The sequence below is a fragment of the Esox lucius genome, chromosome 16 (genome assembly GCF_011004845.1).
Source record: "Esox lucius isolate fEsoLuc1 chromosome 16, fEsoLuc1.pri, whole genome shotgun sequence".
NCBI classification, from domain to species: Eukaryota; Metazoa; Chordata; class Actinopteri; order Esociformes; family Esocidae; genus Esox; species Esox lucius.
The window spans coordinates 31890361-31916994 of record NC_047584.1 but is presented as its reverse complement, the minus strand read 5'-3'; the positions used below and the strand labels follow the sequence as shown (position 1 = coordinate 31916994).

At 43.3% G+C, this 26634-nt stretch overlaps 1 protein-coding gene and 1 long non-coding RNA gene across 2 annotated transcripts; one reads left to right on the top strand and one right to left on the bottom strand.

Moving 5' to 3' along the window:
* Positions 1-2688: 2688 nt before the first annotated feature.
* sntb1 (syntrophin, basic 1) lies at positions 2689-22001 on the top strand. The gene is made up of 7 exons (XM_010880432.3): positions 2689-3685; positions 9535-9751; positions 14418-14625; positions 16955-17091; positions 17796-17992; positions 20653-20897; positions 21321-22001. Exons 1-7 carry the CDS (start codon positions 3160-3162, stop codon positions 21411-21413), a joined length of 1623 nt encoding a protein of 540 aa, XP_010878734.1. The 5' UTR covers positions 2689-3159; the 3' UTR covers positions 21414-22001.
* Positions 22002-23452: 1451 nt separating this feature from the next.
* Positions 23453-26271, bottom strand: LOC109616750. Its single transcript, XR_002198012.2, has 3 exons — positions 25994-26271; positions 24533-24761; positions 23453-24174 (listed from the first exon to the last, which is right to left on the bottom strand). It is a non-coding gene; the product is annotated as an uncharacterized LOC109616750 (long non-coding RNA).
* Positions 26272-26634: the final 363 nt, after the last annotated feature.

The following is a 26634-nucleotide window of genomic DNA, read 5'->3' as shown; positions in this document are numbered from 1 at the left end:
ATTGAGTGTCTTTTAGACGGTAGACACAAACACTTTCACCTTGCCAGCTAAGGGACACTACAGTACATACATTGCATTGTAAGCTTCTCTCATTGACTCAAATTCAAGCAGCTGCAAAAGCTGGTTGATGTTACTGTAGCTTGCAAGCAAACGTCAGCTAACCAGTAGCTAACATAAAGTGTGAACTGTAATTCAGTGCAGAGAAAAAATGAAGGCTGGTGACGGTTAGAAATGTGTTTTATTGTATTGAGTGGTACAAGTAAAGAAATCTCTAACAAATCCTTTGTTTGAACTACTTATTGAAAGTCAGCCACCAACGTCAGACTGTCAGATTCTCACACATGCACCGTACCTGCACCATAAGCCAATGCTGAGGGCTGGGGGGGGGGCAGTGGATCAAACCATTGTGAGGCAAACGGCGGGGTGATGGCTATTTTTGTAAACTTAAAAACGCACTTTGAAGTGTCTATATTCAGCACATGTGCATTCAGTGTATTTTATCAATACTATAAAAATTACATAGTTATGTTTACAGTGATATATTGGGAGGTACAAATCATAGTTTTCCCCAGGATGGGGGGTCGTGACCACTCGTCCCCCTGGGATTTCCGCCTATGAATGAGTGGCCTGCGAAGTCCACAAACCTCAACTCGTTAGAGCATCTTTGTGATGGGATGAAACAGCTTGTTCCGTGCAAGAATTTACCGCCCAACCAACCTACAGGAACGGATTGATACATTGAACTAAGTATGGAAAAACGTGTTGCTTATAACAACCCAGGAGCCAAACTCCTGTTGCCGCATGCAACGTAACACTGTGAACATACGATTGTAATGTCGAACAGCTGTAATCGGATCGTGAGTGCCCAGCTACATGTAAAACTTAGTTTGTGGCATGTTGCTCGACACCTTTAAAAAACAACTCTGGTTACTGCAGGTCAAAACCCTGAATACGAATATGTATCAGCGTCGTAAATGAGACCACATGTAGCTAATGCTTTAAGTACAGTTTTGTTTTTCACACACACAATCTCCTCAATGTGGCTTGTTATTTCTCTTCTAATGAGCTGCATGTTTTCTCCCTGCTGTTTCACAATACACTGACTTACTGTCGCGACCACATGCTAACGGATGAAAAAGAACCAGGTCCTGTTGCAAAGCACATCTTATTCCCTCTACCACCCACTACTACTAAACATAGTCCGATGCGGCATATATGATCACTATAAACGGAACCGAGCGCTTTTGGAACACACAGAACCCCCCTGGATTTCCTTCTTGGAGAAGCCAATCGTGGCCAAAACACACTCAGGCCACATTTGTCCCAGTCCTCTGTTATAAATTACATTTGAACAATTTTTTTCAGTCTCCGTAAACCCACTGGATATACTGTACACTGCACCACTGCACTGGGGGCCGAGCAAGCCTTTTCGTTCCTGGAATATTAAGTCAACATTGTCAAGAGAAACGTCGTTAACAGAGCAGAAGAATATATTCCTCTAGGCGACACTAGAGGGGGAGATCGCGTATTTTGGAAGCTGTATTATGGGCCCAAATAGCACCGCCCCAGGTGGTTTTGACCTCACTGGGAATGTCAAGTTTGTTATTAATTAATTATGTGATTACTTAAAAAACACCTGAAATATTTCTTCCTAATTAAATTCACTGTTTGTTTTTGTTTGTTTGCTTTTTTGTGCTAAAGGTCATTATCACAACAAAGAACATTCGTTTCGTTTGATATCTAATTGGAGCACAAAACAGCAATACGCCTTATTAGCCTAAAATTCATTTTCTTGGAATACCCATTCTTTCTACCTCTCTTTCACTTTATCTTTAACTCCTCTGTCTATTTCAATTTCTGTCCCTCTCTATATACTGTATATAATTGCTTCCTCTGCTTGCATTTTATTTTATCTATTATTTAAACTTGTAGTCACGTTGAGACTCTTCCGTGGGGCCTGAATAACCCAAACATATTATACTGATTATGATCGCCTACTTTCATAACCTTGATGTTAAACCAAATCTTTAGCTGACCTGTTTGTTTTTCACAAAATAATTTGATATATTTAACAATGGGAGAGAGAAGAAATGAAATATGTGAATTATGCATTAAACAAGCTATACTTTATAGGCTATAAATACAGCTCAGATAAACAATCAATTATTTAAATACAGAGGAACGATATGGAGCTTTAGAAAACAAGGGTAATAAAATGACACTCTGTTCTTTCCATATAAAAACATCTTTCTCAGAAATGACCTTATAAATATTCAAAGACACGGAAAAAAAAGATTAGCTTATGTTTTTCGAGTCCAATTTGTGCGACCACTACAGCATTGTCGATCGTCGACGTGTACAGCAGATTATGACAGACTGGTAGCACATTTACCATCAGATGGCGCTAACACACTTTAACAAAGTTTTTTCCGCCTTTACAAGAAACGAAACCTTTCCTCTATCGTATGTATTTATTTTGCATAACTTACACTAAGCATATAATAAATCATGTAATGGTTGTTGTGACAATAATGTACAGTATATGTAACATATATATCATTTAACGTGCATTTTGGCATTGGTGTTTGCCAAAGAGACGATTTTACACATTTTACTGTCATTTTGTGGCAAATATTGCGTTAAACCAAATATGTTCTCATTCATTCGCCCGAGAGGAGCAAACACTACGAGTCCGTCGTGCTGCATGGATGGGACAGGGGCCCATGGGGTACCTCCAACGTCACTAAAGTCGGGACCAGCATGGGGACATTCCTTCACACACGTCGCCTTCTGAACCGAACAAGCATGACGGTGGCCCAATGTTTGTCAGGAGACAAACTGACCCGATGTAGTACGATTTCGATGAGAGAATAATTCGTTTGGAGACATGCATGTAGATTTTACTTTAACACAACACTCAGCTCCGTTCTGTAAGAACAGAAAATTGATTTGCTCAGTGGGAATGCCCGTAGTTCGCTCCACCCAAAGAGGATATGAGTTGTTGGAAATGGGCCATAGGCTAGGTTTCTTGCCAAAAAAGAGGCGAGCAGAAGTTGCTGAACTATTGGAAATCCCTGCCTGAGAGTTTGGCATTAAAGTCGTATGTGAGTTTATATCATTCACCACAATCGCATGGCATTCTAACATAATGCTCCAAAGATGGCGGTAGCTACAGTAATTTCGGGGAACAGAGTGCAAAAAAGTGGATTTTTAGAGGTTTTGGTGAGGGACCGATGGCACAAAGTTTTGGCCAACTTGAACGAAGAAGCTCTGACGCTGAGTTGCGAGGACCAGGGAAATAATGTAAACCTTAACGGCATCACAAATGGATCTTACGGCAGCGACGCCACTCACCAGGATCCCACGAACAGTCCGAAAACCGCGGCGAGGACAGCTTTCACGGATTTATCCGAGCAAGTGCCAGAGGCGATAGCGAACAGAAAAAGATGTGTGAAGGTGATAAAGCAAGAAGTGGGGGGACTAGGTATCAGTATAAAAGGAGGAAAGGAGAATAAAATGCCGATACTTATTAGTAAGATTTTCAAAGGTCTCGCTGCGGATCAGACCCAAGCCTTGTATGTGGGGGACGCAATTCTATCCGTGAACGGTGTGAACCTGCGGGATGCTACGCACGACGAGGCGGTGCAGGCGCTCAAACGAGCGGGTAGAGAGGTGACGCTGGAAGGTAAGAAACTGGATCAACTTCCCCACCCTGTTATGTGTTCTTCCCGGTTTCCCCTCATGGGGTCTTGGTAAACTATGGACATAGGCTACTCAAAACAGAATATAGCCTACACATCACTCTGCCAGCAAAATTACGCAAATGGAAATGTTTGCTCCTTCACATGTGGGTTATCAACCTATCAACTGAGAACTAGGCTACTTTTTGTAATACTTTTAATTTAGCAAAAGGGTTTCATTTCGGTTTCCCAAGAAACCGAAATTAAAGTTAAATAGGCCTATTCATACACCTGCCAAAATAAACATGTTCAGTATACTGTTAACACGTTCATTAATATTCCTCATCAAAATAAATGGGAAAATTAAACCTTTTTCATTTTGTTACTATCCAACCTCCCACAACTGAATCGCGCGACTTGGAGTCTAATATCAAGTTTTGCCCAGAAATATACACGCGCGCACGCGGTACACGTGAACATTTAAGGGTTGACAAGTGTCGCATAGGCCTACTTAACTAAATGCTACCCATGCTATGATTTGAATACAGAAAACATGAAGCCGTCAAATTGACAGTTGAGACAGTTAACGGTCCGCTGCCTTGTATAAACACCCTGACCTTCCCGGTAAAGAGCAGGTTTATCTCGCTCTCACTCTCATTCACACACACACACACACACACACACACACACACACACACACACACACACACACACACACACACACACACACACACACACACAAACACACTTGAGAGAGCAAGGTTATTAAAGTTGACACTATGTCAGAGGAAAGCGAGCAGAACAGAGCAGAGGTCCTTGGAGGTAATGATAAGTTCACTCTTACTGGAAAGGAATGCATTGTCCCTTAACAGTCTGTCTCTTATAACAGCTCTGAAGGAGCTAAGAACAAGATGTTCATACACACTTTAGCGTATTATTGATTATGGCAGGATAAAATCCCTTGTTTGGTTGTTGCAATGACTTGAAAATGATTACAGTGAATGCCTTTGCCTATAGGCCACTGTAGGTGTCCTCAGTAAAGGTCACATTTTTAAGAGACATTTGGTCTCTGCATGACTCCCTATCAAAATAAAGGTTAAATACAAACTAAGGTACAGCATTTGACTCGAGAAAGGGAGCCCAAGGGAGCAGAAGTCAGGGAAGATGAGGAAACATCTGACGTGCCTTACAGGAGCAGTAACTCCCGGAGGACAGCAGTGTCCCAGCCACTCTCACAGGATACATTTTACATTTAAGTAATCCAGCAGATGCTCTCCTCCAGAGCAACTTGGCGGCGAGCGCATCCACTCGCATAGCCTTCAGCTCCTGGTCAGTATGTCTGTCGACACGTTAGACTGCAGAGCCAAGTCCTCGGCTATACTGGGCTCGTCAGGTGTTGCACTACCTGGACATCATATTCTGTAGAAGTGCGTTATTTATATTGCATGTACAATAACGTGCGCGCGCTAACTATGACGTTACATCCGGTGTAATACACCTGTTGTAATCATCCGCCCTCGTCCCAAGCGGCACTACAGGAACTCAGTCATTTTCCGATGACCTCTTGTTTCTCCTGGCTGTTGGCTGTCATCACATTTTCCGGTCTGTGCGTGTGTTTGTTTAGGCTCACTTGTAACAGCTTCTCTGGTGACACAACTTCCTGTCACCTGGGGTTTCTTAACCAATTTTGGGTGAGGATCTTGTATGTCGTAGTGACGTCATGTCATCATCCTGTCATCAAAAGAAACCAATTGCAGCTTAACGGGAAATATCTTGCAAGATGACAGCGAATTTGGGGAATACAATGAGTACTACTTAGAAAAAAAACGATAATAGGTGGTAGACTTAGGCTGCTGTGGCCAACATGAGCATGCCAAGTCGTTTCTGTGCTGGGTTACAAACGTTATTGTGGATTTATAAAATTGCATTATGTTTTACGCCCTCTGGATTTATTCCAAAGATCCCTGGGCCAAAATCTTTATCTGTATTTTCCATTATATTAGGGATCTGTCAGAAAACCTCAGGTTTAATCTTCGTATTTACAACACACACACACATTTTATTGTACCTTTTATGTTCCATTTACCATTTGAATGTATAGCAAGTAGTTGACAGAGTTTGGGTTTTAGAGACAAAACAGTTTATTCATCCAGTTTCAACCTTTAGCGATGCTGCAGGTTATCCAGGGGTTGTAGTGCATTTGTCATGTTAGCGAACTATCGCTTTATCAAATTAGTATTTTAAACGAATACAAATATTTGAGAGTAGGATTAGATGGAAGGATATTCTCTTTATTTACCATGACGTGTCGATACCAATCTATAGACTATTTGAACATTCTCTGCAGATACAACTCTACTGACTGAGCTGTTATCACCCATCTAGTCCCATTGTATCGATATTGTCAAAGTCAGTTTGCAGTGCATACAAAAATAATTCATAATTGTCTTTATATCCATTCAAGAGAAACACATCTGAAGGGAAAATGTCATTGACCTGCTGCTACAGTAGCTTATCTGCTTGTCTTTCCTATGGGCAAATATAGTACCTTTCTATTCCACAATTAACTTCTCATAAAGGGGCTCTTTTGTTTCTGGCCTGTGTTACTCACTTAGAAGTTACACTTGTCAAATTATCCATTTTCTTCTCTGAGCTTAATGAGAGCAGCTAACAAAGATTCCCATTCTGCGCCAATGTAATGAGTGTAACTAGTTCTAAAGGCTGAGTCCAGCTAATAGGAGGAGAGCACAATGACTTGGTTATTATTACACTTGTCGAAATGGCCAAAACTAGTTTCATGTTATTTCAGACCTAAGAGCCATGCTCGTCTCACAATGCAATCTTTAATTCCTTATATGCTATATTTAGCAGGTAGTTTAATTACCAAAAAAGCTAAAGTTACCTGATAATTATTTACGTTCAGTTTCTGAGCTCATTTGCCTTTGGCAGCACAAACAATCCCACAGGTAGTTTAGGCCTGGGTATAGTGTTAATCAGGAGGTTTAGGCCTAGGTATAGTGTTAATCAGGAGGTTTAGGCCTAGGTATAGTCAATCAATCAATCAAAATTTATTTATAAAGCGCTTTTTACAACAGCAGTTATCACAAAGTGCTTTACAGAGACACCCGGCCTTAAACCCCAAGGAGCAAACAACAGCAGTGTTGAATTTCAGTGGCTAGGAAAAACTCCCTAAGAAGGTCGAATTTTAGGAAGAAACCTAGAGAGGACCCAGGCTCAGAGGGGTGACCAGTCCTCTTCTGGCTGTGCCGGGTGAGATATTAAGAGTCCAATTGGAATAATAAATAAATTTCTCTTGGCTAAATCCAGAGTATATTCGATTTTAGACTAGGTCAGAAGTATGACCAGGTGGACAAGGACAGGAACAGCAACGGTCCCCCCAAACCAGGTAATCCGCCGGTGTGGACCAGGACCTCATCTCCTTCTAAAATTTAAAATTGGAGGTAACGGAGAAAAGTTAGTAGTACATCCCTCATGTCCCCCAGCACAATAATATAGCAGCGTAACACCTTGGAAACTGAGACGGGGGGGTCCGGTGACACTGTGGCCCTATATAGTTTTATTCAGGAGGTTTAGGCCTAGGTATAGTGTTAATCAGGAGGTTTAGGCCTAGGTATAGTGTTAATAAGGAGGTTTAGGCCTGGGTATAGTGTTAATCAGGAGGTTTAGGCCTAGGTATAGTGTTAATCAGGAGGTTTAGGCCTAGGTATAGTGTTAATCAGGAGGTTTAGGCCTGGGTATAGTGTTAATCAGGAGGTTTAGGCCTAGGTATAGTGTTAATCAGGAGGTTTGGGCCTGGGTATAGTGTTAATCAGGAGGTTTAGGCCTAGGTATAGTGTTAATCAGGAGGTTTAGGCCTAGGTATAGTGTCAATCAGGAGGTTTAGGCCTAGGTATAGTGTTAATCAGGAGGTTTAGGCCTAGGTATAGTGTTAATCAGGAGGTTTAGGCCTGGGTATAGTGTTAATAAGGAGGTTTAGGCCTGGGTATAGTGTTAATAAGGAGGTTTAGGCCTAGGTATAGTGTTAATCAGGAGGTTTAGGCCTGGGTATAGTGTTAATCAGGAGGTTTAGGCCTAGGTATAGTGTTAATCAGGGGGTTTAGGCCTAGGTATAATATTAATCGGGTAGTTTAGGCCTAGGTATAGTGTTAATCAGGAGGTTTAGGCCTAGGTATAGTGTTAATCAGGGGGTTTAGGCCTAGGTATAGTTTTATTCAGGAGGTTTAGGCCTAGGTATAGTGTTAATAAGGAGGTTTAGGCCTAGGTATAGTGTTAATCAGGAGGTTTAGGCCTGGGTATAGTGTTAATCAGGAGGTTTAGGCCTAGGTATAGTGTTAATCAGGAGGTTTAGGCCTGGGTATAGTGTTAATCAGGAGGTTTAGGCCTAGGTATAGTGTTAATCAGGAAGTTTAGGCCTGGGCATAATATTAATCAGGTAGTTTAGGCCTAGGTATAGTGTTAATCAGGAAGTTTAGGCCTGGGCATAATATTTATCAGGTAGTTTAGGCCTGGGTATAGTATTAATCAGGAAGTTTAGGGCTGGGCGTAGCAATAATCATAAACTTAGAAATACCGCCCACCCAGTTTCATGGAACATTTCTATTTTGGGACAGAGTTGAGAAACCACACACACTGATTCTGGCCATCGTACTACACTTTGAAGATGCTGTCAGTGTTCATGATATAGGCTTGGTTTTAATGTAGTATTTTATCAACTGGCGAGTCTGTTCAACCTATTGAAATTCTGATTTAAGCAGGGATATAATTGAGGCTAATGCAAGCAACACACTAATGTCAGTGACAGAGATGAGAAACTATGAAAACAGTGTCAGAGACAGAAGAGAGTGGATGAGGGAACTCAAACTTAGATCGTTATATGATCTCACTCTGAAAACATTCCACTGGTGGCTGAACTTATTAATGTATATTTCAGTAATGTAGCAGATGTTTTTACGCAGAGCTACCTACCAGGAGCCGTACATTCCAGTGCTTTCCTCAAGTGCATCTTTTTATTTTTTTAGAACCCGTCAACACCAGGGATTCGAACCGGCAACCTTTCAATCACTGGCCCAATTTTCTCTAAATACAATCTGCGGACAAACTTGTTTGGTGGATCCACTCGTCTGTTGGTGGGTCTCCAGCTGATCGGTTTGGCCTGGCGTTCCTGCGAGAATTCCAAATGTCTCCCTAGAGATGGAGCTAAGGCCTTCCGAAGTTTACCGAGTGCTCGACAGCAGCGTGTTGCCACGGCCCTGTTGAAGGCGGTGCGAAGCATTTAACGTGGCGGGGGGGCCCTGGCTGTTTTCGAAAACGATGCATTTAAGAGGACGTATTTACGGAGCCCGTCACAGTTTGTTTAGTTTAGGGCTATATTAGCTACCTCAACCACATCTGGCGTCACTCATGATCAAGGCTGTGGTTTACACATGTTGTAGAGATTGTGTCCGTGAAACTGTGGGTCCACCAAATTACCACGAAATCACATGTTCCAGAGCTGTGCAAGCTGAGGCAGGATTAGGCTTTGTGTGGTATGAAATACTTCTAATTGCTCTAAGCTCTCAGCTGTTGGCCAGGTTCACATCCACTAGCTTGGCACAATCCGCGTAATCCTCTCAAAGAACGTCTCCCGGCGTATTCCCGCGGAGCTGCAATGTTTCTGAGTTCACAGAAAGTGTTCGACAGGGTACGCGGGTATCGTGTTTGTTGTGCACGTTATAGGCCGGATAAACGTACCTGCTAGAACGGTACCACGCTTCGTTGCATTCCGGTCACATTTAGAGGGGAACTTACGCAAAGAAAGCATCCATGAAATCGCTGCTGTCTCTGTCCGTTCCAGTGAAGTACATGCGAGAGGCCACACCCTACGTGAAGAAGGGGTCCCCGGTGTCGGAGATTGGCTGGGAGACCCCTCCGCCGGAGTCCCCGAGGCTGGGTAGTCCCCAGTCCGACATCCCCCTCGCCCCCACTGTGTCACTTCAGGGGGACAGGAGGTGCATCCCTCTGAAGATGGGCTACATCACCAGGAGCATGAACACGCCGGACCCAGAGAACAGGTAAAGGCCTCACCACCATAACAACATCTTTCATTGTTATGTTTCACAGCCTGAGGTGTGTATGTAATGACTCCCTTTGCCGTGACACGGCGCTGGCAGGTGGTGCCACGATAGGTGGACATTCACTGGTTTCACTTAGACTGTCTTGTCACTGTGTTATCTCCTCAAAGATATCTCTGAGTGGGTGGAGAGAGAAGAGAGAGAGGGCCTTAGGAGAAAAGAGAGTGGAGACAAAAAAAGGATTATAAGAGAGAGAGGAGGAAAAGAGAGAGAGGAGGAAAAGAGAGAGAGAGGTAGAAAGAGGAGAGGGCGAACAGTTAGATGCGACTAAGAGCGACTAAGTTCTTTATCAAGCCAAGGTTTCAAGCTGCCTTTGACTTCACCTGTTATCATGCTAGCCTTGTCTATACCGTTCCCTGGTCTGACTGATCCTATCCGTGCAGGGCAGTTCAATAACTGCACGCCATTGATCAGCCTGACGGCAGTCGCCATGTGTGGAGTGTAGAGGTCAGAAAGAGAAAGTTGAAGCAACAATGAGATCATTCCCATGCCACCTCCTTGTTACGGCGACATGTAAAAAAAATAAAATAAAAAAAACACACACACACACACACTCCTTGTTCTAGAAGCATGCCAATTTGCCAATACTAAGCAGGGTAATTATGCACAAGAGGAAGCTGCCATCATTTACTGCAGATAATGACAACGGCAATAATCCCTGGGTGATCCAGATACTGTAGCCTGTCTCACATGTCCTCTCTGATCTGTTCTGGTCCTCCCACGTACGATGGTTGAACCCTGGTTTACTTTCCATCGGGTCAACCTCCATTATATCAAAGCCGTTTGGAAACAAGTTTCTTCAAAGTTTACGTTTCACAGAGACTTGCTTCAAAGTTTGCCCACGTTCATTGGGAGACTTGTGGAAACGACTTAGCCCTCTACCAACATCACTTTTTTAATCTCTGGAGGCATCTTCCTGGCTCCAGTTCTTCCATCTAGATGCTCTCCCCTCTCTGAAAGGAAATGCAATACACCAACATTATCCCTCCACCCAAACAGATAGCAGGTTTTCATTGGGCGCTGGCTGAATCACTCTCTTCAAGTTCCATTTTGTGATTAGCTTCTTGATTGTCACCATAATGGCGTGGTGTTGCTGGTTATTTGAGCGTGCTTTTAGTCCAGGTCTAGGGTCAATATGTCTCTGGTAAACCGGTCCTTCTTCGGTCCTTGCTGCTGTACTGACAGCGTAACTCTGTAACTATGTGGAATAGTCGTAAATAGCAGAAGGAGGGAAGTGGCTTGAGTCTGACTGGTCCGGTTGTTCTGTGTCCCTGGTCTATGGTCGGTGATATAATATTAAACACACTGTGAACAGCATTATGTAATAGAGCTGCTTAGAACCCAGGACTAAACTATTCAATAAAGAACAGTGTAGCTCACCCTACTTATACTGAACTCATTACAGCATTAAGTATTTAATTTAATATTTTGTTGCAAGTTGAAGAATATAAAATAAAATGTCCTTTGGTTACTTTTGTGAATAGGAGTTACTTTCAATGTTGGAGTAATTGATTTTCGTCCAGGGTTTGTTCCACAAGCCTGCCTCCAAACTAGTGGGTGGGGTAGAACCAATTACCATTGGTTTTGACCCACCTGCACTAACCAGTCTGGGACTAGAGCTAGGCAACAGGGCCAAAACATTGTAGCACCATGTTTCAGATTTTTTCCTGTGCGTCAGAACTCCCCGTTTGTAAATAATCCAATTTCAGAATTTTATTTTAAGAGTTGTGCACTAACAACATCATTCTAAGTGTTTTTATGAGCCACTCTCTCCTTCTGCTTTACGCTAAACTAAACTAGGATCAGATGGATTGGTGAAAAAGTCCACTGAATCAGAACTCCTTTATTGTAAAATACACTACTGTAAAAACAATATAAAGATAAATATGATATATCAACCAGCCTGATCGGGAACTTGGCTGGCATTGTAGTGAAATGTAATCACTACATTACTGAGAATGGATCGTCAGTGTCAGACTGCCTCACGTTACAGAGGTTGTGCGAGGGGAAGTGCTGTCAGGTGATTATTGTCTCTCAGGAAAACAGAATGCCATCCTTGTGATGTGATTCATTTCCACCACTGTGTGTGACATCATCACTCTGTGACTGCATCTACACCTGCCAATGTTGTCAGAATGTTGATATGCCCTGTAACCCGTGTGTGTGTGTGTGTGTGTGTGTGTGTGTGTGAGATGGAGGATTCTTCCCCTTTCTGGGATTTTCTGGCACAAGTCAAATTCTTTAACCAAATATAGAATGAGCAGCCCCCTTGAACTCTTCTCCTCTTCCCCCTTCTCCAATGAACACAAACACACACATTTGTAGACACAAAAAATACATATATTGTACCTATACACACACAAAGTAATACACACAACCAAACTGGGGACTGAATCTTCCCTGATGTGTGATGCAGGCGGGTTGACTGGTAGAGGAGTGGACAGCTGTTTGTTGGGAGACGTCCATGCTACTCAGCCGGGGGGGGGGGGGGGTTCCTCACCCAGAAAGATTTATAGCCTGTCCCTCCATCCCTTCTCTCTATCCATCTCCCCCCCCAGCCCTTCCCTCTCCCTCATGTCTCTCTACAGGTCTGGGTTTGGTCTGGAGGCCCCTCTTGTTTATTCTGGGGCTATAAATAGACACAGCTTCGTATTTACTGCTTTAGTAAATGGTTAGTGCTGTCCAGGATCCTGGAGCCGTCCTGAACCTAAATCCTAACCCTAACCTAAACGCTAACCTAAGCCCTAACTCTTACCTCCAGGATCCTGGGGCCGTCCCGAACCTAAATCCCAACCCTAACCAAAATCCTAACCTTAACCCTAATCTAAACCCTAACCATTTTAAATTAGGTGAAAGGCAGCTTTGAGATTTTTTTATCTGGCCTAGCCTTCTTGAAACTGAGATTTGCCTTTTGTAAATGTTTTTGATTTGAGGAAATTTACATTGTGGTGAAAAAAGACCAGAAATATACTACAGTAACTTCTCTGCAGCCCTTTTTCTTTTGCAATAATGTCTGAGCACTGAAAACAGAACTAGGGGTTTAAGGTGTGATTGTTGAATATTATGGACGTCTGACTACAATGGAATCAAGGTTTATTGGTCCTGGATTCACAGTACATTTCTCTGTTGAAAATACTTTACCTGGTTGAATGGGCCTCAGAGGGGCAGAACATACCTTGGTTCAAATACACACCTTGGTTCAAATATTCACTTGGGTTCAAATGCACACCTGGGTTCAAATATTCACTTGGGTTCAAATACACACCTGGGTTCAAATACACACCTGGGTTCAAATACACACCTGGGTTCAAATACACACCTGGGTTCAAATGCATACATGGGTTGAAATACTTAGTTTGAAATACACATCTAGGTTTAGATAATTGGGTTCAAATACACACCTGGGTTCAAATACATACCTGGGTTCAAAGATTCACTTGGGTTCAAATACACATCTGGGTTCAAATACTCACCTGGGTTCAAATATTCACTTGGGTTTAAATATTCACTTAGGTTCAAATACACACCTGGGTTTAAACACTTGGGTTCAAATACACACCTGGGTTTAAATACTTGGGTTCAAATACACATCTCGGTTTAGATACTTGGGTTCAAATACACACCAGGGTTTAAATACTTGGGTTCAAATACACATCTGGGTTTAAATACTTGGGTTCAAATACACACCAGCGTTCAAGTATACACCTGGGGTCAAAAACACAACTGGGTTCAAATACACACCTGGGTTCAAATGGCCACTTGGGTTTAAATGCACGCCTGGGTTTAAATAAACACCAGTTTAGTGCAGAAACTATTCTGTTGGTTTCAATCCCGCCAGTCGAACGTATTCAAGCCCAGCTTAAGAATCTAAAAGACATGAAGTTGTTTTTAAAACTGGCATGTCTGTAGAGAATAATGCCTTGGGCCTCTTTCCAGGAACCTCTCTGTCTGTCTCAAACAAATGCAAACACTTGAAGCTCCCTCTACGCCACATCTGGCTTCTGTTTCTTCTGAATCAAGTCCACAGTTTCTATTTTTAGCTGTGGCGGGGGAATGGGAGGGGAAACACAGGGAAGGATAGAGAACACCTGGACTTGATCTAGTGGATTGTGACATCATGACGTCATAGTCTCTCATAGTCTCTGATTAATGGCCAGTCCATTCATCAACAGTCAGATTTGCCTCTGAGGTAAAAAAAACAGTTATATCCTACCTCATAATTTGTTTAATTTATTTGTTTTAGCTAAATTAGTAACAGAATGAGTATATCCTACTTATTAATTACAATACAAAAATTATTCCTTCTTTTTAGGTAATGGTAAACTTTTTGCACAGCTTACAAGAGACAAAACCTGATCAACCCATGATGACTTTTGGAAGTAATAACTGTTTATATTCAGAAAAAAGAGACACATTGGCCTTTGTGATCATTTTAATTCACTGAGGACCTTTACTGAACATACAGACATCCTCTGGGGTAGCCTTTGTTGAACCAAGTAGTGCCGAGTGACTGTGACTTCTTTAAATCCATCTACCACGTGTTTCTCATGTCCACGGAAAGCTGTGCGGCTGCGGTGCGTTTGACCGTGGCTTTTGTTTTCTCCAGGCAGTTGGAGCTTCACTCGCCGGACGCCAAGCACACCGTGGTTCTACGGTGCAAAGACACGGCCGCAGCCCAGGCCTGGTTCGGGGTCATCCAGTCTGCCACCTCGAACCTCATCACTAAAGTCATAGCGGAGGTCAAAGAGCACACAGGACGAACAGGGATTGTGGGGGGCAGAGAGATCAGACACCTCGGCTGGCTGGCCGAAAAGGTAGGGGGGCGGTCTCATCACTGCTTGGTTTGGGGAAAGTGCTAACCGTCATTCAGGCTCAACAAGCCTTCTTATCAAACCTGTGTGGCAGTGTGTGAGTCTTATACAACGCAAAGCCAAGAAAACTCCTGGGAACAAATATAACATATTTAAATATATAATGTATATCTTTCCATTAGTATGGCTAGTATGGGTGCATTTTAGCTGCCTTTCTACAACAGTACAGCAGGCTGCAACTATTGATCCTGGGAGAGTTTTCCCAGAGGTTTTTCCTCTCTTGGTCCTCACCTCTAAATCCTCTTTCATCACTCTCTCATTAGTCAGGTCCTGTTTGGCAGAGAGAGGGAGAGAACTACAGCAGAGTATACTAAAGCCCTGTACTCTGGGCAGTCAAGTCTGCCAGGGCTTCTTAATGAGTTCTTCCTCTCACTGATCTGCCTGCCTTCCCCACTGTGTGTCCCAAATGACACCCTTTTTTCCTACATTGTGCTCTGCTTTTGAAAGTAGTGTGTTGTGTAGGAAATAGGGTGCCATTTGGGACGCAGTCACTTGAGTCTATGCCACTGTCTTGATTAATAATTATAAGGCCCCAAAAATTGTGGCCAGGCCGTCCTGCCATCTCTGACTCCCTGAGCGGGCCGGGGCCAACAGACTACTGGGTCATACCTGAACACAGGACAACCCCCTGGAGATCAGCGTGACAATGTGACCAGATACCCCACTGGACAACCCCCTGGAGATCAGCGTGACAATGTGACCAGATACCCCACAGGACAACCCCCTGGAAATCAGCGTGACAATGTGACCAGATACCCCACAGGACAACCCCCTGGAGGTCAGCCCTCCGATGTGTAACCAGATAGCCCACAGGACAACCCCCTGGAGGTCAGCCCTCCGATGTGTAACCAGATAGCCCACAGGACAACCCCCGGGAGGTCAGCCCTCCGATGTGTAACCAGATACCCCACAGGACAACCCCCTGGAGATCAGCGTGACAATGTGACCAGATACCCCACAGGACAACCCCCTGGAGATCAGCGTGACAATGTAACCAGATAGCTCACAGGACAAACCCTGGAGGTCAGCCCTCCGATGTGTAACCAGATAGCCCACAGGACAACCCCCTGGAGATCAGCGTGACAATGTGACCAGATACCCCACAGGACTACCCCCTGGAGATCAGCGTGACAATGTAACCAGATAGCTCACAGGACAACCCCTGGAGGTCAGCCCTCCGATGTGTAACCAGATAGCCCACAGGACAACCCCCTGGAGATCAGCGTGACAATGTGACCAGATAGCCCACAGGACAACCCCCTGGAGATCAGCGTGACAATGTGACCAGATAGCCCACAGGACAACCCCTGGAGGTCAGCCCTCTGATGTGTAACCAGATAGCCCACAGGACAACCCCCTGGAGGTCAGCCCTCCGATGTGTAACCAGATAGCCCACAGGACAACCCCCTGGAGGTCAGCCCTCCGATGTGTAACCAGATAGCCCACAGGACAACCCCCTGGAGGTCAGCCCTCCGATGTGTAACAAGATAGCCCACAGGAACGCCCTCAGCCTTGAGAAAGTTGTTCTTCTAACTCTCCTGAGACAGTTTTGAACCAGCACCTTTACAGTCAATGCACTGAATGATGATTAGACACCAAGTGTGTGGTTGTGTGAATGCTTTAGTTAAATCTTCATATGTGAGCCTGATTATATGGAGTGCATTGTCTTTTAATGTGGCTATTTGGCAACCTTTGCCCCAATAAATATTGTACAATTGATCCGTGGCCACCAACATCCTGTATTCTCACAGCTGAGGACTTCAAAGGAAAGGCAAGAGGCTTAGGAGTCTGTGTATTGAGTGCTGGCTAAGCTTTCATAATGAGAGTTGTTATGCTGAGTTATGTTATGCAAGACAGTGTTGTATTGGATGTCTGGGACTTTGGAGTTTGGAGTTTATTCACGGGCCAAGCAAAAGTGCCGTCCTGTGGAAAAAATAACCTGCGTATTGTTATTCCGTGGAAAAATGCAGAGGACATTCAGGATTTTCCTTGTACTTTTGTGGACACCTGCTGAGTGCTTGTCAGTCTGTTGCAAAGTGTTCTGGGGGCTAACCCCCAATGCATATCAAAATAGGTACGCTGTAGCTAGCAGCAGATACATGCAGGTGTGTTTGTATGTAAGCAAGGAAACCTGATCCTCTGTTTCTTTTGAAGGGTTTTAAAAACAGGGGTCCTAGGGGTGCATCAGGGGTCAGCATTTTTTATATGCTTGTAATTACACACAACATTTTTGAACCCCCTGTACTAATACATTGTGTGTGTGTGCTTCCAGACAGAGAATGAGAAGCAGCGGTGGAAGCCAGTCCTGGTGATGGTGACAGAGAAAGACCTGCTATTCTATGACAGCCTGCCACGGATGAAGGAGTCCTGGCATAGTCCTGCACACACATACCCACTGCTAGCGACAAGGTCCGCTTCTCACACACACACACACACATACCCACTGCTAGTGACAAGGTCTGCGTCACACACACACTGCTAGCGACAAGGTCTGCTACTCACACACACACACACACATACCCACTACTAGCGACAAGGTCCGCTTCTCACACACACACACCCACAAACATGCCCACTGCTAGCAACAAGGTCTGCTTCTCGCGCACACACACACACACACACACATGGACAGTAAGCTATACACACTTTAGGCTAGTGATAGGGTAAGAAACACTCTTGGTTATCCACACGCTATGCTAAACATTGTTTCTTACACTGTGAGCAGAAAACATGGGAATCAGCCTAAACAAACAAAATAAATTGTTGCCACATGTCGATGCTTTACTCCAAACTAATGGACTTTTTTAGCCAATCTGGAACCCTTGACTGGTGCCGTAAGTCAAGTCAACAAACACGTTAATGTAGTCTGTTTTTATGTTGTCTGTCAATAAGTGATGACAAAATCATGCACTGCGTTTCCTGTTCTCTACAATAAGGAATATGTCAAGATGGATTTTCATTTTGTGCCCTTTCTGAATTGACTACAGTTTGAATCAAATTGACCCCAATTCTGTATGTAACTAGCAAAGTCTCTCTCAAACAGGAAGCATTCTTTAAGGCCGCCGGCCAGGACCAAAAAAAGCTATCACAAAATCCTGTTTGTTTGACTGTAGACTGGTGCATTCTGGGCCAGATCGAGGATCTCCGCGGCCCGGGTCGGAGTTGTCCTTTGCCACACGCACGGGCACGAGACTTGGCATCGAGACCCACCTGTTCAGGGCAGAGACCAGCCGCGACCTGGCGCTGTGGACCAGGCACATTGTCACCGGCTGTCACTCCTCCGCCGAGATGATCAAGGAGGTCACCACCAGTAAGTAGGACCGCTGCGCCTCCCTGTCGTCTCGCCCACGGTAGGGCGGCAAAACGGCGTTAGACCAGCGGGGGTTTTCACTCCCCGGCCAAATTGAGGAAAGAAGTCGGTAATAGTCGACGTTACCTGCGTGAAGTTGGCAAAACTTCGGCAAAATAGGCTTCATTGTTTGTGCCCTTTTTGTGCTGGTTTGTGCCGTGGAAATGTTAGTTTGTGCTGAAATATTTGTGGGGATATTCAATATTTTATAGGTCATTCTGAGGACACCCGGCCCGACCACATGCTCCAAATTCACACAAAATAGTCGTTGGTTTGTGCCGGTTTGTGCCGTTAAACGTTTTCTGTGTGCTGCTGTCATTTTATAGATACGAGTTTTGCGTTGGGTGGGGTGCCAACTTAATGCGTGTGTCGACGTTAGTGCCTCTGCTAAGTGAAAGCTACTCGTGGTCTCTGTCACAACCCCTTAAGTACTGACTGATCTGCTGTTGTTGAATGGAACAAAACGTAATGAAGTGAGATCTTTTGTATGGTGTTTGTGTATTGCTCGGGACTTGGAGGCAGGGCACTGACTGGCATTTAGTGTATCATGGGAACTCTTCTGCAGTCTCAGTTACCCTTTAATCCCTGCCTCCACCCTTTGTCTTTTGCTCTCTCTCTCACACGTGCACGCATGCACGCACACTCACTCACAATTTTTTACAATTTCCCTACTTTCCCCTCCCCACCTGTACTCATCAGTTGTGTAATCAGTCGTTCCGAGGTTATGTGACTATTTCAACAGAAATGTTCTAACTGCAGTGGGTATCTGGTTACTGATGGAACTATGTCAACAATGTTGTTTTCGCTGAGGTCTCGTGAAGATCACATATCCCCTCCCTATTGTGACAGGGTTTCAGCTGTCACACACACTGTTAGCTTTGCAAAGGCCCATATCTGATGCTACAAAATAACAACTAATGAAAGTTGTACAAAGTGAGCCACGCAATCAACCTCTGTGACTTTTGGGTATGTGTGTTTTGGGGTTTTTCGTGACATTTAAGTAAATCATTGTAATCTTAAATATACAGTAAAATACTGTTGATCGTATTACAGTATTTGTCTTAAGAATAAACTCTACTCAGGTGTCTGGGATTGCCAGCATATTTAGGATTTTTAGAGGAAAGGGCCTTCCTTGGCTCTGTAGATTATTTCCATTTACTTTTGATGATCACTGGGAGATTTTCTATCAGAGTTTAGAATTGTTTTTGTTTCTGTGATAAAGGTCAGCACGGTGGGTATTTGTAAGATAATAAGGATTCAAACCTGCTGAGCCAGACACAATCGACTGGCTCATGTATGCTGATATCCCTGTAGAGCTACCACCATGTGGATCTGAACACCAAGCCGCTACCTGGATCAACCAGATAATCATTTTTATTAGTCAGGATTCTGGTAGTTATAGGAACCCAACTAGATCCACCTCGCTAGGCTTGAGGAGGGATCAGTGTTTCACCACTCGCTATCAGGCCTGAAAGAAGGGTCTTTGTTTCTCAAGCCGTGTGTGTGTGTGTGTGTGTTTCCCTTTTGGTGGGAAAGTGGTGGGAGTCACACAGATCAAGCCTTTCATTTAGGGAGTAGGGTTTCCTTATTGTGGAGCCCGAAACAACAACATCCATTACAAGGTTTCGGTACATATCTGATTGACGCACAATAAAACATCTTCTTTCAATGTTGTGACAGCAATGTGAGGACGATCTGATTGAACACATTCATGTTTATATTTATGATAGCTTTAGAACTGGCCTACAAAGAAAAGTCCTTTTGTCTTTCTAGCCAGCAGTGTGTGCCTATCAGGGAAGTGTTCTATCTTGGCTTGGGTCTTTACAAAAGGATTTTACCTGTCGTAAGAGAGCCCCAAAGGCCTAAAGACGGAGTTAACTGGAAGAAATGTTAAGTTTAGCTAAAAGCAGCTTGTTGACACTGACAGATGGTTGATCCTGCCCTGATCACCTGAGATGTCAGAGAAGGAGACTAGGGCCAGGATTGACTGCATGAGTATTGGGGCGGTTGTGGTGGATTGTACTATATTTGTAACCGACCAGGAATCAGAATTCTTCCAAGCGTATGACATTATATATTAATAACACGTCTTCAGGCAAGGCAGGGCCGTATGTTCAGGGACTGGTTGCATAAAGAACAACGGGTAATGAGAAATATACTTTTTGTTTTCTCTCGGTGCCATCACAAGGCAAATCACCTTCATAGATAAAAGAAAAGCCTGCCATCTGCTCCAATTTCATCTCCTTATCTGGCCATAGCATAGCCGTTAAGCAGCCAGGAGTCTGGTGAAGACCTAGCTTGTGCCCTGTAACAAGCTGGGAGTACCAGGCTGATCCGGCCATTAACTTACAGCCTGGCTGTAGACTCTGGATCCACAGTAGGTCCACCAAAAGCCGCAGCTCCTCTTCCTGAGGTCCAGAAGAAAAAGTAACTGGGACAAGCACATATTACGTGCCCAGCGATCAGGTCTTGACTCTGTTGTCCTCACGTTTTCTTTAGTTCTCTCATTATTTTTCATCCTTTTGGTTTGTATCCGTTTTAGAAAATCCCCTTATTGTACCTGAGTTTCATCCTGTTTCAGGGTGCCTGTGACATTCTTGATGCTGATGTGTTATTTTCAGGCTGTATGTACCAGGGCCAGGAGTGCCGGCTGGTGATCCACTACGAGCAGGGCTTCTCTGTCCTATCTGAGCCCCAGGGAGAGGAGCCAGAGAACCAAGGGCTCCAAAACCAGGCGCGCCAGAACCAGTGGCGTCAGAACCAGGCCAAACCTCTGCTCAGCTACCCCTTCGAACGCCTCAAGATGTCCTCGGACGACGGCATCCGGATGCTCTTCCTGGATTTCAGTGGAAAAGAGGGCGAAATTGTAAGTGTCGTTTTTAACTAAGCATAACCAAGCCGTTATGCATGGCAGTTGTGCTGTTTTTCAGGGCCATTTCTCAACAGCCGTCTCTGTGTATGCATGACATAAGACAATATGTCCTTGAGGACGGCAAAACCCAGTAGACTATTTTCATTAGCGATCGTCTACCATTCTACCCAGCTACAGTTAACTAAATACAAACATGTAGACACATAAGTGTATCTAAAGAATCCCCTCTATGTTAAGCAGAATAGGATTCATATAAAAAAAAAATATATAAATAATAATCTGCCATTGGCCATACATTTAACTGTGATGTTGATAATAGAGGTTCTGTTCATGAAATATAGAATTGTAATTGAACTCATTGAATAGAATTCATAGAACGATATTAAAACATAAAATGATCTGCTGTGGTTTTTTCAGCAGCTGGACCTCCACTCATGTCCGAAGCCTATCGTCTTCATCCTTCACTCATTCCTCTCGGCGAAGATCGCCAGACTCGGCCTGGTAGCATAGAGTTTGTCTTTAGAACTCCATAGCAAGACAGGACATTTAAAGTTCAATAGTGGATTGTTCCAGTGTTCCACAGTTGAGTGTACAGATCAAATCAGGACGTGTGTCATGGTGAAAGAAAACGAAAACACAGAAGAAGGACGTATCAATGAACTGCGTTTCAGAAACGAGTTGATTTGTGCTATATTTATAAAAACATGTGCATTACCAATGACAGCATACTGTATACACTCAGTAAGATTGTAAAGGATCAGTTAGAGCAGGAGACATTTTGTCGAAATCGTTGTTAAGCTGCAGAACAACACTAATCTATTGTTTTGGTACTAAAAAGATATTGGAAGTATTATCTATCCAGCACACATTGATCCTCTGATAATCCTTTGTTTGGCAGTGTTTTTGTCGGCAAAGAAATAAGCACTTACTGTTCATTTAAATCCAGAAGTTGAAATAGGCTATATATGTAATAGCTGCTTGAAATGTAGAATTGTACTATGCCTTTGGCAGCTATTATGCATAATGATTCAAGGCTTTGTTTTATTTCAACTCTGTTAACGACACACATGAATTGCATTAAAAAAAATGTAGCTTTTTGTTGCTGGGCTCTCTCTGAATATTTAGGTTGCTACTGTGATCGAACTGCTAATCCTTCTCAGTGTCGGTATCACACACGTTTGTTAAGTTCAAGGTAGACTTAGATGAGCTGCCCCGCAGATATTGAGTTCAACTTGTAAGACTTCCCTGTCACACACATTCACACACTATTTGTTCATGTGCACATTTTGTTGATTTGCAGTCATGTGATGTCCCAGTTCCAGTTCTTAGTTCCTGATTCATTCAGGCCTGCTCTCTAGAACCATGAAGAACTTTCGGCTACACCCATAGGATAACAATTTAAAGAACACTTTTTAATACTACTTAGAAAAATGTTGGTTCCAACCCACAACAATTGATTGTGCCACCAAAGGGTTCTATTCTTGGGACAGCTGAAGATCTCTTTTGGAAGCCGCTCTTCTAAGATCGCACTGATCTTTCCCTCCCAATCTCAGGTTGACCTACAACTGTCTCAGACCTCTCATTATTGCATTGTATACCAATGTTTGTCACCAAGTGTCACATTGTGTCTGTTATCTTACCATGTAAGTATGCTGAGAATAGATTCTTATTTACAGGATTCTCGTGGTTAACTTAACCCCAAAACAATGTTGATACAATGATAGGCTCTAGTTTTTTTTTTTCATTTGTACTTGCTTTCTGTTATATATCTGGACACTTGTTAATACAGTCAGTTGATTCTCGCTAAAACAATGCACAATCCATGACTCATAAAATGTAACATTTAACATTGTGGAAAAAAACAGTTTAAAGCCATACTAAGGAATATTCCAAGTATATGGCATTGCAAAGCGTGAGCTGTAATCTAGTTTCACTAATACTTTCTAAACTGCGGGAAGAGGTGTACTCAGATATCAAGGTTCTCGTAAATATTGCCTGACATTTACCCGGGTTCAGAGTGCTTGAACGAAGTTATGTCAATTACAATTTTGCATTCAATGAACTGCCGCAATCCTGCAGTGAGCTGACAGATCTGGAAATATCAGATAATAATCAAAGTGATCTGTCTGAGTCATTGTTTCAAGTAATGAGGCCGCCGACAGCTCTAAAGACGGGTTAGAACAAGTTTTCATCTGGCAAATGGCATACGGAACCTTCCCTCTTTGACTGTCAAATAAGCCGCATGGAAAATGGGGCATTGGAATCACTGTTCAACCTGAAAAAATGTCTCTCCCTGCCTTGGTATCTCTGGATAATACCAAAAACCTTTTTGCATGTGACGACAGCAATGACAAGTAGTTGATAAACAACAACAGCTCTCAGGTTGTCTACGAGTATCCGCTTAGTCTCAGTGGCAGTAGACTGCTGGACTTGGAAACCCACTTCTGGTCGGCAGACAAAAGTCTCCTTCACTCCCCTAGTCCTCCTTGTTGGGCTCCTTCGCCTAGAATCTTCTGGGACGACAGGTGGTCCACGCCTACTATCTCTTCCTGGCTTATCTGTACGACACCAAGCAGAGGAACACGCGTGAAAGTTAATCAGTTCCACGCCTGTGAAGCGTCTACGGTAGCCGCTAGGCCATCCGCGGGATCAGCCGCCGTCACCTGGAGAGTGAGTGGTGCTCTGGAGAGTGGCAGGTGGGGGTAATTCTCTGCAGTTAGCGGCACACCACATGCTCTCTCCAGGTTGTGCACGTTTGGCGAGCAGAAGGACTTGCTGATCCGGGTGGTTCTGGAGGACAACCCCTACCACCACACGAGGAAGCTCCTGAAGAGACGCACCTACCTGAGCTGGCCCAGAGCTTGGGAGCACATCGCGGTGTTCGGGCATAAACCCAGGGTGACAATAGGGTTTAAATGTATCAATGTTTTTTACATTTCTTTATTTCACATATCTTTGTCGACATTATTATTATTAAAACACTTTTTTGAGTGAATTGTCTATTTCCAATATGTCCTATTAATCAGCAGACTGCTAGTTTCTTTTAGCAATTAGTGTTGCCTTTGTATTTTCAGTCTCTCAGAGGTGGTTCTGTTCTGGGAATATGGTGTGTTGTGTGTATGTCTGGGTTAAGCTGAGTATGAGCTCAGTGTGAAGCCTTTTGTCTTCTCTATGCATTCCTCTGTGACAGGTTCTTACAGGTTTCTAGCAGAGCTGGGTGGGTGTGAGTCCAGGACAACACTTCTTGGGGTTTCAGAGCTTTGTAGATGAGCTGAGGTCAAAGAAGAACCAAAAGTAAATATACACTGGTACAAATCACTCATCTTAATTTTCTTAAAGTAAACTGGACCTTTGATTAACAATAACTTTTCTGGATTTGGAATCGGAGCTGACCCTGTTTTTGAAGGTAAAGAATAAGGGAGCAGGATTTGAAAGATGTTCCTAATGCCCATGGACCTAGTTTAAACTGAACAACTATTCTCTTTGGGATAACCTCAAAGTCAATGATGCTGTTCCAAAACAATCTTATTTCTTTAGATCATTAAAACACAATTTCAATAAAAAAATCAAGATCAAAAAGGGAGGAAAATGTTATTTCTCAATCATTAAAAACAGAAATCAGTGGTTACCTCAAAGTATTTATCAGAGGATATTGTTAGCCAGGATGCCTGTCTGTTGGCAACAGAACAGAAACAGGTTGGGACCCAGGCTAGACCAATGTACTGTACAAGAGGGAAGAACAAAGGACCCTCAGATTGCATGTTGCCTTCATCAGGTCCCAAGGTTGCTAACGAGGAGAGGCTGGCCCCCGAGTTCAGTTCCCATCATCCTTTTCATGGCCAGGGAAAAGAGAGAGAACTGGGTGAAGATAGAGAAAAGGGGGGAACAAGAGAACAAGATAGAAAGAGAGAGAACAGGGGCGAAGGAAAGGAGAGTTAGAACATGGAACAATAGCCCAGTGTGGGACAGGAATGTCCTGGCGGAGACATGCTGCCAGGTCAGTAGCCCCCATCACTTGTCTTCAACCATCCCTCAGCTGGCCCTTTCAACCCCCCCCCCCCCCCGCTCATATCTACCCTCCACCCCCTGTTATGCCCCGCCCTGCTTACTCTTTAACCCCCCCGCCTCCTCTCTGCCCCACATTACCCCAATAACTACCCCTCTTTACCACACCATCAAGCCCACATCTAGGACTTAGATAACTGTTGCATTTTTCGCGTTTAGAGAAGAGAAAATTAATATTACAAAAATGTTGAAAATGAATAATGATCTCTTGACAACGCATGATCTATAATTTATGCCAAGAGAAAAACTTCACGATCAATACAAAACCCCAAGGTAAACATTGAAAAGTGAATCACAACAGAGAAATACATTACAAGAAGCTGCCAATTTGGGATTCATCTAAGGGCAACTAAAAAAGATAGGCTAAACTTTCTGTGCCAACTACCTTTCCCCTTTCCCTTATTTCATTTCTATTGTACACTTTCCATCTAAGGAGCCCTTTCGCACATATTCACACACTATCTAACCACAACATATAGAAGCAGTTTCCACCAAGCAAGAACATTGTTGTGGCTAAACCTAGTGGTCCCTTTTAATGAGGTAGTAAGTCTCTCAGAGGAAGTTCTAATATAATGGAAAGTATATTACAAAATGTAATTCTACCTCTGGAATTCACTGAAATAGTCAACAGTCAATATTTCTCAATGTAAATGAGGTTAGACTAAAATGTAGCTAGTTAATTATCACAACTGTCAACTATAGGTTTGTTTAGCTTGGATATTACTCAGGGTCCTAATCACTTTCATATAAAAAAAAAAATGAAAGGACAAATTATTTGGATTAAATAAACAACGAATATCTACAAGCTGTGTAAGTTCATATATCGTCATTGTTGGTCTGTCTATGTACGCAACTCACTCATTCAAGAAAACGGTGTGGACAGCGTCAGAGGCTTACATTGCTCTCCCCCAACTAACAGAGTTTGACAACTTTCTGAAATTGCTGTTATCTAGCCTATGTAAAACACACATGTTCAGTCACAGCGAAAACACATTACGGAAACTCAGCCAAGGATCTGCACATACTCCAATTTAGTCATCACTAGTGTGAGATTTTTGGCCACGACAAGTTTGGCCAAAAATGGGTCAAAACAAAGGCAGGTAGGCTGGCTGGCTCTTGTTAAATAGCGTAGCTTTTACACATGTGGGCTCCAGAACAGCAGGTCCCACGTTTGCTTCCCGCAACAGTCAAAACGCATTATGCCTGAGGTTCAGGACAGAAAATATTTTGCTGGCTACAACTTTCCGTAGATACGTAATAGGAAGCACAAAATAAAACGGTTCTGGTGGATATTAGGATTTGTTCAGGATAGACAAACACTTTGCAGGCTTCACGACTCTCTCGTCTTTTCACTTGACAAAAAAGCCCGTTGTCGTTAGTGATGGCCATTCGAGGCTTCATTACCGTTCTTCTAGCAGCAAGATATTGTGCTAACAGTGCTAACTCAGATTTTCTTTTTCAAAATAAAAGCCATCCTTGAACTATATAAGTAAATATAGTTAACAATATTGTCTGTACATTTTATGTTTAATGTCCGTTCCAATGTTATTCTTGTCGGTTCTTTTTCACATACCAGATTGTTAACTATATTGCCTTATACATTTCAATTATGGCTTTTATTGTGATAAAGAAAATCTGAGTGCTACCAGCATAATATCCTACTGCT

What these genes read in the sequence shown, in the direction of transcription:
- sntb1 (XM_010880432.3), top strand. Translation starts at nt 3,160, where the DNA reads ATGGCGGTAGCTACAGTAATTTCGGGGAACAGAGTGCAAAAAAGTGGA. An exon ending in ACGCCGGACCCAGAGAACAG is followed by an intron (nt 9,752 to 14,417) that starts GTAAAGGCCTCA and finishes TGTTTTCTCCAG; the next exon opens with GCAGTTGGAGCTTCACTCGC. An exon ending in TCGGCTGGCTGGCCGAAAAG is followed by an intron (nt 14,626 to 16,954) that starts GTAGGGGGGCGG and finishes GTGTGCTTCCAG; the next exon opens with ACAGAGAATGAGAAGCAGCG.